General features: G+C 36.5%; 1 protein-coding gene across 1 annotated transcript; it reads right to left on the bottom strand.

Annotated features, from left to right (window-relative positions):
- Nucleotides 1–487: 487 nt before the first annotated feature.
- On the bottom strand, nucleotides 488–10,882 carry Rergl (RERG like). Its single transcript, XM_059256986.1, has 5 exons — nucleotides 10,800–10,882; nucleotides 9,671–9,727; nucleotides 5,429–5,502; nucleotides 2,827–2,975; nucleotides 488–1,224 (listed from the first exon to the last, which is right to left on the bottom strand). The coding sequence occupies exons 1-5, from the start codon at nucleotides 10,849–10,851 to the stop codon at nucleotides 942–944; spliced, it is 615 nt and encodes a 204-aa protein (XP_059112969.1). The 5' UTR covers nucleotides 10,852–10,882; the 3' UTR covers nucleotides 488–941.
- Nucleotides 10,883–11,187: the final 305 nt, after the last annotated feature.

Genomic DNA, 11,187 nt, shown 5'->3' on the forward strand with positions numbered 1-11,187 from the left:
GATCTTAATGCTATCCATGAAGTTCTTTGTGAGCAATGTCTTCTGTGACTACAGAGGCTGATCTTCACTGTATACCTGTCTAGGTTTGGAATCACCTAGGAGACACACAGCTGTTCAAGTCTGTGAGGCTGTTTCCCAGGAGGCCTCACTGAGAAGGGAAGACCTACTCTGGATGGTTGGTTTCCCAGGACCACTAAAAAGAAAATTAAGGAGAAAGTCAGGTGAACATGAGCATTTATCTCTCTCAGCTGCTTGATTGGTCACACAGTGTGGCCAGGTGCTTCACACTCCTGTCATCAGGACTCCCCTGGATGATGGACTGTATCCCTTCAAACTGAAAGCCAGAAAAAAAAAAAACTTTCCTGCATTACCTTAAATTTGCTATATATTTTTTTAATATTTTACATCTATAAGATAGTAAGTAATTAATACAACAAATTTTTCATTATTGCATCAACTGTAAAATATTTATTTACGGACAGGTAATTTAACATATCCAACACTAAAACATGTTTTTAAGCAAAAGTCTGTTAAATATCATGAAGTCACCTTACAATTGATAACTGATGCTCTACAATGCATTAGCTGTATGAATATCTGTATGTTTTACTCAAAACAATGAAAGAATATAAAAGTGAACCACACATAAAACAGTACTTTAATAGAACAACATGTGCAGAGATTACTCAGCAAGGCATGAGGGATAGCTCTCCAATGATACATCCAAGTGTGTATTCGCTTGTACGAGTGAAAGTTTATGTGGAAAACAATGTGAACCAGATATAACCAAGAAGATAAGTTACATATTTTAAAATTCAACCATGACTCATTTTCACTTATTCATATATCCCAAAAAAATCTTTCAGTTGTATAAATCGTAAGTTTTTCATCTAAGTGTTTGAAACTCTCTGATGGACCAAGTCCCCTGGATTACATGTCTACTAAACAGATTTCCTTCTCTTTCCAAATACGTTATTAATCAATTTGGCCATTGATTTAGACCCACTGGGTCTCCTCTTCTCCTTGTGTTTGAAGATCATCAGAATGTCCTTGATGAGTCTGAGAAACATCACCTCCACCTCCAGGTACTGCTCTGCTGCAGACAGCTCACAGAATTGGCAGTGGAAATCTACCGCTAGCTTTTGCCCTTCATCCCAGCCAACCTCTCGCATGTGGCAGAGGTCTTGCTTGTTGCCAACTAAAACCACAGCTGGTTCCACCATCCTGAAACACAATGAGTAACTTTTTCAAGATGGTTTCAGTGACTCTAAGAAGTAATGTAAGTTTATATCCAAAGAACAGAGTCGAAAGTAAATCCTAGTAGGTATTATTTCTGTGGCCATGGCCATGTATGTGTTTAGAGACACATATCCCCACCACTATAGAGTCATTTTCTACAGAATGGAATAAATAACACAAACAAGGCTCTCAAAGTTTAGAGTTTGGAGTAGCGTACAAGTTTTCTTTATTTCAGGATAGGTATGGCTGTAATCTTTCCCATTTTGTCTTTTTATGTGCTAAGCAAAATAGTTAAATAGTCCCCACCACAGAACCATAAGATTCTACCTCATCCAAAGTCCAGAAACATAAAGACATATGCCATAGACTGGAAAATTGAAGCCACAAGCCAACATAAATCCATCATACTTTAAACTTTTTCTGTGGGTACATTGTCACATCTATGCGAAAGTAACTAATTCAGTTGTCATTTGCAGATGCTATGTTAAACCCAGGTAGTAATTTACAGTAATAAGATTGGCAGCTTGAAGCCCTGCTCAATTATACCATCATCCTAGACTTTATGGGCAACACTGATAAGAATGAGTGTAATTCCTCACATTGGCATTTGAATAAAAAATGAACACTTTAAATAAGAAATGCGGAAATAACAAAAATAAAGGAAATTAAACTAAGAACCTCAAACACCTAAGTGTTTCATTAATAGAGCAAAAACTCTCTAAATACGGTCATCTTCCTTCACTGTTCTGTGTGCCAAGACTGTAGTGGGTAGCCTTTCCAGCTTTGACCTGAAAATACCACCCCCTTTGAGGCTTCAGTAACTGTCATGCCCACAAAGTGGAGCTGAGAGAGGACCCCTGAAGACCTGAGATCCGGATGGGAGAGCTCTCTTGGTTCCTGGACACTTGATGCTGGAGGTAGACTGAGCAGAACACCACTGGACTGCACCACACCTTTCCCAGACCCTGTAACATATCCCTTCACTTGTAAGTTACCCCACAAAATAAACCTCCCTTTTAACTACATAGAGTTGCCTTAATATTTTAACCAATAGAAGACAGTTAACAGTGGACTGTTGACCATGTTTTTATCTCAGGGAGTAGAGTGGAGAAAAATGTATCTTTACCCTTGCCATGTGTAGATGGTTGACTATTCAATCTGTTTTTGCTGTGACATGCTGGGCAACCAGTAATGAGGAATTGGATTTCACAAGATACCAAACATAATAAATCTGGATTTATTTAGGATCCTTAACATTTTCGTGAGAATGAAAGGAAAGGTGGACACGTGAAGTACCCGCTGTACAGAGGACCATTATTTTGCTAGTGAGTGTCATGTTAACAATAGAAGCTGTCTTGTAAAATGGCCATTTACTCGGGGCAAGTAACTGTTTATGTCAGCCAGGATATAAAGCATTCTCATCTGATTCCTTTTACTACGTGTGTAACTCCTGTGGAATGGGAAGGTGAATTGTTCAGGGCTGTTAAATTTTGTAATTGGAAGTCTGTATTAAATTCTTCCTAATGATGCTCAGGGCACGATGATGATTTACTAAAATGGAAAAGAGATGGGAATGAAATGCCTTACCTTTTACAATGAGTCGTCGGTGGCTCCCGAATTCTGTAGATAAGGGCTTTTGCAAAAGCAAAGGAAGGCCTGTCACTGATGTCATACACAATCACAAACCCATCTGCCCAGTGCAGCTCACTTGTGAGGGAGCATTTTGCTTTCTGTGGCTGAAAATGAACCAAGCACATTCAAGTGTAGTTATCTCCCAGCAGTATACAAAGCTTCAGTTAATTAGTAGTTATCCATTTCACCTGGACAGACTTCAATAAGGCCAAAGAACAACAATTTCTAAGGTCTGCTTTCATTGTTCTTCCGTTTCTTTCTTATCATTGTCTTAAACTAAAAAATAACCTATTCTACCAGATCTTCAAAGAAGAGTTAATACCAATACAACTTTCTTTAAAAAAAACATTTACTTTTTTCTAAAAATTTGATATGCCTTTTAAATTAATATTCACACATTTGTCTGGAAAAAATATGACATCTATGTTAAGTAATAGACTATCCATTTTTACTGTTGTGTACCTGTGTATATTTGGATGTGTGCATGCATGTTCATGTGTCAGTGTCATCACATTCTTAGCATGGAAAATATGTAGAGGTCAGACAACAACCCCAGGGTTGGCTCCCCCTTCCTCCTTGTTTGAGACAGAGCTTTTGTTATAGACAACAGGCTGGTCTGCACACAAACTTCCTGTCTCCTTCCATCATAACATAGGAGTGCTGGACTTATACAAGTCTTTTACAGTGCCTAGCTCTACTTGGATTCTAAAAATCCAAATTCATGTCCTAAGGTTGGCAGGGGAGTACTTTATCCACTGAAACATTTCCCCAACCTAAAATGTCTGTTCATTGGCAATAGTAGATTCAAACCCATGAAAGAGAAAAATTTATAAAGTTTGTCTAAAAGTGTTTATAGGATAATTTAGGAGAAAATACCTAAAACAAATCAATAACTTGTTTTGAAATCTTAGAAAACTGACCATTTCTTCTCATTTTTATGATAAGAAGGTATTTTGAGAGATTATAATGGGAAGATTATTTTGACATTTTAGTGTATTGACTAGATAAAGAAATTTATATTCAAAATTTGTCTTACTCGTGCTCTACTGAAAACTGGTTACAAACGTATAAAACTTAATGTGCTGTGGGATGTTCTGTATGGCAAATGTGTTGCTCTGATTGGTTAGTAAATAAAACACTGATTGGCCAGTAATCAGGCAGGAGGAAGTGTAGGCGGGACAAGGAGAAGAATTCTGGGAAGTGGAAGGCTGAGTGAGAGACACTGCCAGCCACCGCCATAACAAGCAGCATGTGAAGATGCCAGTAAGCCACGAGCCACGTGGCAAGGTATAGATTTATAGAAATAGATTAAATCAAGATATAAGAACAGTTAGCAAGAAGCCTGCCATGGCCATACGGTTTGTAAGCAATATAAGTCTCTGTGTTTACTTGGTTGGGTCTGAGCGGCTGTGGGACTGGTGGGTGTCAGAGATTTGTCCTGTTAGCCAGGCAGGAAAACTCTAGCTACATTAATGAAAATATAAACTGAACTGACAAGCTATTCTGCCTTAATTTCTGACAGCTACACTGTGAGCTCACAGGAATACATATGACCACGGCTATTTTAAAGACTCAGTAGGCTGGAGAGATGGCTCAACAGGTAGGAGCACTTACTGCTCATGCAGAGGATTCAAGTTCAGTTTCTAACACCACATGGACTCTCACATCCATCTGTAATTCCAGCTCCAGGTTATATATGTGTTGTTGTTTGGTTTTGCTCTTTTTGGGGGGCCGACACCCAGCTCTCAAATAAATCACACACAGAAGCTTATTCTTAACTATGAATGCTCAGCCTTAGCTTGGTTTATTTCTAGCCAGCTTTCCTTAACTTAAAATATCACATTTATCTTTTGCATCTGGGCTTTTCCCATTCTCTGACTTCTGTAAATCTTACTCTTACTCCATGGCTTGATGTGTATCTGGGTGCTGGCCCCTGATGTCCTCCTCTTTCTCTGGCTCCTTCTTTTCTCTCTTCTCTCTTATTCCTCCTTTTTCTATATATTCTCTCTGCCTGCCAGCCCCACCTATCCTTTCTTCTGCCTTGCTATTGGCCAGGTCTTTATTAGACCATCAGGTGTTTTACACAGACACAGTAACACAGCTTCACAGAGTTAAACAAATGCAACATAAACAAAAGTAACACACATTAAAATAATATTCTACAATGTATATGTCCTCTTGTCTTTCTGGGTACTTCATGCCCATGGTACACATACAGATAAATCACCCACAAGCAAAACACTCATATACATAAAACAAAATCTAAGAGATTTTTGTTAAGACTATTTCAGGGCTCACTTTTACTCTTCATTAAAGATATTTTTCCGTGCTAACTTTTAATCAAAATTTATAAAAAATCCTGATAATACAATTTACACTAAAAGAAATGCCAACATTTTAATAATTAAAATTGAGAAGAAATTTTATTTTAGTGTTGGCATTATTTTACATATTCATACCCACTCATATTTAAGTTATTAATTTAAATTAATTATTAATTTAAATTAAATTATGCTTGAAAATAAAATAAAACCAAGGGGTGTTCTGTTTGACTTACTTGAGAACATGGGTCATATATTTCCAGATTCAATGGTTTCCCTTCCAAACACAACTGCTTATTATAGACAGATTCTGAAAAAAATACATGTACTCATTGTCAGTGTGGGAAAACTTCAGAATAAACACTCATTTGTAACTAATCTTGGTCTGCCAAATCCAACAAGTCAGATTTTCAGGCTATTTTTACTGAAGACTTATTAGTGTGTGTGTGTGTGTGTGTGTGTGTGTGTGTGTGTGTGTGTGTGCTGTCTACATGTTTGTATGTGCACTACATGTGTGCCTGGTGCTCCCAGAGAAAGAAGAGAACAATGGATCCCTTGGAACCCAAGTTACAGATGATTGTGACCTGCCATGTGATTGCTGGACCGAACCCGGGTCCTCTGCAAGACTAGCCAGTGCTTCTAACTGATGAGCCTTACAACAGTCGTATTTTAATCACATAGTAAAGTACCTTTTACTCAAGGCTGGTGAGGAAACTGTGCATATCTTGTGTTGACCCCTTAACTTAGTTTGTCTCTAGTCATTTGCTTATCCTCATATGGTATAATATGGATGCTTATACCAAAGGCTGATTTATACCCTCTCAACACATTAAAATGTCCTCTCACGCACAGATAAACAAACCATCAAAGTTCCGTTATGTGTCCTCTACCATGAATTTCTTTACTGCTTACTGCATTTGTTGATTGATTAATGAATGCATGTATGTATGTGTGTGTGTGTGTGTGTGTGTGTGTGTGTATGAAAGCTGTGTGGAAGTCAGAAGGCAAATTCTTTGCATAGTGTGGATTTAGGGTGGAAACTCAGGTCTTCAGGCTTGGCATAGAGCACCTTACACAGGAGCCACCTCACTTTTTAGTAGTACTATTACCAACATCTAATAAACTTGTGAAAATGGTTCTAAGTTCAATATATTTATACTTACTTTTGATCTTGTATGCCTCATTTGTTGCACTGCTGTATTCGACCATTGACAAAATCTCAACTATTTCCTTCATATGGTATTCATGCAATATATTCTATTTCTGTTTTAATTTTCTTTATTTACAATCATGTTCTATTAGTTTTTTTAACTCACACTTCATCATTTTCCCAAACTCTACATTTGGATACAGTTTATATTCACTCTCTGGCGCTACATCACAGGTATCAGAGTCATAAGTATTATGTACTGATGGTTTTTCATCAGCTCAACATGTGTTTGTAACACAGACCTCTTCCACAAACTCAGGGCAACTATTTACTTTTGGTCATATTCCCTTAAGTATCTGACAGACATGTTAACCTGATTATGTGAAAATCTGAACTTTTGTACTCTCTGCAAAAATCTACCTTGTAGATTTCAATCTGCTCAATGGTATATGTTATATTCAGATGTAAAACATGAAGATCCCATATGACTTGATTTCTCTCCTGACCATATAATTCAGAAAAATTATTTTATTCTATATTCAAAATACAATTTAATTAGTCTACATACCAGTATCTCTATTACTAACACACTTTCCCAGACCCTATTCTTTCTGCCTGGATGTTAATAAAACCTTATAATTCATCAACTTATACCAACCCACTTTCCATCTGTAGAATAATCAGAAGGCACAGGCAAATGTGAGCCATGTATTTATATCAGATACTTATTGAAACAAATTAGCCAACCAATCCTTGTTCCTCTTGGATTAAGAAACCTTTAACATACCTGAGAATGCCCCTCTCTTTCAACCCTCGTCACTTCTACAATCTCAGTAGAATTCCCAAGCTATTATCCCTCTCATTCTGTCCGCTATCTACTAACTTGAGTATTATTCCACGTTCTCAGTAACTTCCCATATCCAAACTTTGAAATATATTCTTTCTTCTATCTGGAATATAATTCCTCAGATATCTTCTTCAGTCAATCTCTGTTGAATTGACACCTTCTGAGGAAGATTTACCCTCTCTTGTCATTTGTTTTTACTTTTGTTTCAAGACAATGTCCCTCTATATATTCTAGACTGACCTGGGGATTGAATAAGCTCTAGTGGCTCTGAGCCCCAAGTGTTGGGGGCTGCAAACTTCCACCTCCACATTTGACTCTTAAAATCAGTACATACCATATTAATGCTTTTCTCTGGTTTGTTATATTTATTTTTTATAGCATTTATCATCAAATGGCATACTTTTTGGCTTGGATTGACAAACCTATCTTTCACATTACACATTCTATGAGAATTTAGATATTTATCCTTTAATGCTCTGACATACCCTATTGATGTAGAAAAATGTATGGACTGTAGCAGCTATTCAATGAACATTCTTTGAAAGGATGGATTATTTCTGTAACTGTTCCTCCAGCTCTATTTCTCCACAAATTAACACACTAACACAAAAGCATGACAAGTTCTGAAAATTAGTCTGTAACCCATAATAAGAAGTAATAGAAGGGGCTCGAGAGATGGCCCAATGGCTTGTTCTTGCTGCTCTTGCAGAAGACCTAGGTTCAGTTCTTAGCATCCACAGATCGAAACTTTCTGTAACTCCAGCTCTTAGGAATCTGGTGCCCTCTTCTGACCTCCAGGAGTACCTGCATGCTCATGACCCACATGAACTCAGGGACATATATTCACATAAAATAAAATCAATAAATCTCTATTTTACAAAAGAAGCAGACATTTGAAGAACAAATGTTTCCTCAGAGGATGAAGACTGACTTTTAAAATCCTTCCAGGTATAACATTTGTCATAGTTTCATCAAACATCAGATTTTGTTTACAGATGTGTTTTTATTTTTGTTTTGTTTTATTTTCTAAACTTCCCACATTTACTATTTGCCCTGAATATAAACTCTCCCAGACAGTTTAAAGCATTTTCTTTCAAATCTCACAGCATTGGCAAGGGCTGTCATCTCTAACTGTTTTAGAGTGTTTTAATTTCCCCTCCTATCCTTCCTTGACAAGATGGAGTTGCTTTTGCTAGCCTGTTTCCATAGAGTCGGTGACCTTTGGGTCACATGCTTATATTTTCAGAATGTCTTCAGGTCTTATATTCTGCATGGAGATGTCACCGCTAGGAATGTGTAAACATCTCATTTGTTTCTATAACTGCATTGTAGAAAGGATTAAGGTGAAGGTTTCCTTATTGTCTGCCCTCCTTTAGAGACTGCATTATCGTGTTTGTGTTTAGTCTCTTTTCTGTTTGGGAAAAACTTTCACAACCAGGCATCTTGGCTTGTATCTTATGTTGACCTCTGTGCCTGAGACTTTTACTCCTCGAAATGAAACACTAGAAATTTCTGGTTTTCTCTAGTTTTCTTTCTGTAGGCAGTTTTCAAACACTTGTCTTAAAATGTTCACAATGTCAAATGAGTGAAAATACTATGCTGTATACACAGAGAAAACCACATGACACAAATCTTTAAAATCATTTTCAGCAATATGCTGATAATGCCCTCTCATGAACAAATGTTTTCTTTGATTTTCATAGAAAAGCAATTATCAATTCTCTGACCCTAAATAAGCAATATTGAACAAAAATGACTCCCTTACATTTCCTAGAGTTCTGCTATTGTTGATTTAAGAAATGAAAAAAAAATCCTCCAGTCTTTGATCAGATAAGATATAAATTCCATTATTTTGATCAATCTCTTAACAAAAGTTATACTTAAAGGTATAACAAAATCCTCACTTTGATGCTGTGGTGTCTCCTATATTCTAAAATAAAAATAAAGCAAAACTGCATTAGTCTTAGTAAAATGACCTTGGGATTATACTAAAGTGGCTTGGCATCTTTTGCAGAATTTCTCTAACATTTATGAAAACAGCCTAGATAATAATATGACATCTAATTAATGCACCGTTCTTCTATTTTTACAAGCTTCATTTTATAGTTGTTTGTGCTGTGCATACTAATGTGTCTTTATCTTTTAACAGATGTCAATTATCAAAACCTTTTTGCACTTTGCAAGAAATGCATGCCCGTGCTTTGCAGCATTTGAGAAAGATAACCAAAACTCACCGTTTTCTAGTTTAGACTTTAGAAACCCCGGACTTTCTAATTCATCATCATATTGGGTAATTTTGATGACAAAAAAACATTCCATTGAGATACCTACTTTGGAATTTAAACCTATAATCTTCGAATTAGAAGATTTTAATGAACGTAAAAACAGCAGGTTCTGCCAAAATGCCTCTCTGTTCTTAATTAGGTTTAAAGTGTGATGCTGAAATGTTAAGACGAGTGGAAGGGAATAGCAGCAACTTACCAAAATTAGAAGCATATTCTCCAATGAACCTCTTGGTAAGAAACCTTACAGTAAGTGCTGTTAAAGGAATAGACAGGATTTAGGTTTGTTTTATTTCAGAACACTGATAATACAGTTAGGTACATCATCTTGATTTTTACACAATAATTAGCAAGCCTTAGAAAAGAGCTTAAGACTTTACCGAATTCTGGCCTAAAAGCTGTGAAAAACCGTGATTCTGTAGATGGAAGTATGTGATCTCACATGGTATACATGTAAATTGTTATAAAATTCATTAACAAAGGCAAACATGTACAATGCCTTACTTTCTAGAGTACAAATATAAACCTCATTATATTTGAAATCCAAAGATCTTACATTTATTTTCCCTATTAATTAAATCTTGTTCTAAGGTTCTGTGTGAAGAAGGGTAGAGGCAATGTCCAGCATGTGCAGTTGGTAAGGGATGCAGAGAGTTAGTGCCCAGGAAACAGTGGAAGACCCCGGTAGCTCATTGTCTTACTAAAACCCGCACATCTGCTAGTTATTCAGCTCTTGCTGTTAGGCTCTTGTTTATTGGTGACAATCTTATAGCCAGAACAGAACAGAATAGTAAATTCCACAATTAGGGCCTTTTTGTGCTAGGTTCTAGAAGGTCCACAAAGCAGTGTCTCTAGAAAGTCATGGCCCTTTAGTAATACTGCCAATCAAAAGCACACTCCATACTCCGTTCAACTCTGTGCACTGTACCCTGACAACAGAAGAATACTTTCAAAACAACTAACCACTGGTGGGTTTGCAAGCAAGAGTACTGGGGAAAGAAACAAATGGGAAAGTGATGAAATGGTTCTTTGTTGGTCATTACAATTTTAAACATCAGTAGAAAAAGATTACAGATTCATATTTCAAGTAATCACATTGCCTCACCTCCCTAAACAGCTCATAATTAAACAATGACTCACCTGAAAGGTTGAAAACTCACACAAAAAAAATTATTGCAAATTATTTCAGAGTGAGTTTATTATTACTTGTTGATATAGATAGATAGATAGATAGATATAGATATAGAGATAGATATAGATATATATGGCTATTATTTAACAGCCCAGTACGTCTCTCTAATCATGCTAGACAAGACAGCAAAACTCACCTGATTTCCCTGAACCTTTGCCACCCAAGACAGCAAGCTTTACATCATTCATCTTGAGTAACTGGTTCAGCTTTGGAACCCTGCTGACTAGAGCTAAGCATATGTTGTTGAATTTTTTGAATTTCCCTTTTATGGATGTCCTTCTTTTCCAAGGGCAACTTCACCATATATTTCTATCATCTAATAATAACTTGAAAAATGTTTGCCTTTGGTACATTTCAACTGATAGTCTCAAATATTGGACTAATATTTAGACACTGAGATTTATGAAACCAACAGTAATGTATTTTTAACAGAAGCCTCGTTCATAATTCTCTAGAGAATCAAAAAATGTCCTATTTTTATTTAGAAAAATTCTAGAAGATGTGGAAATAGTCCTATAAATTTA

This window comes from Peromyscus eremicus, chromosome 3, assembly GCF_949786415.1.
Source record: "Peromyscus eremicus chromosome 3, PerEre_H2_v1, whole genome shotgun sequence".
Classification (NCBI taxonomy): Eukaryota; Metazoa; Chordata; class Mammalia; order Rodentia; family Cricetidae; genus Peromyscus; species Peromyscus eremicus.

What these genes read in the sequence shown, in the direction of transcription:
- Rergl (XM_059256986.1), bottom strand. Translation starts at nt 10,851, where the DNA reads ATGAATGATGTAAAGCTTGCTGTCTTGGGTGGCAAAGGTTCAGGGAAA. An exon ending in TATATGACCCATGTTCTCAA is followed by an intron (nt 2,976 to 5,428) that starts GTAAGTCAAACA and finishes GTTCATTTTCAG; the next exon opens with CCACAGAAAGCAAAATGCTC. An exon ending in CCGACGACTCATTGTAAAAG is followed by an intron (nt 1,225 to 2,826) that starts GTAAGGCATTTC and finishes ATTGTGTTTCAG; the next exon opens with GATGGTGGAACCAGCTGTGG.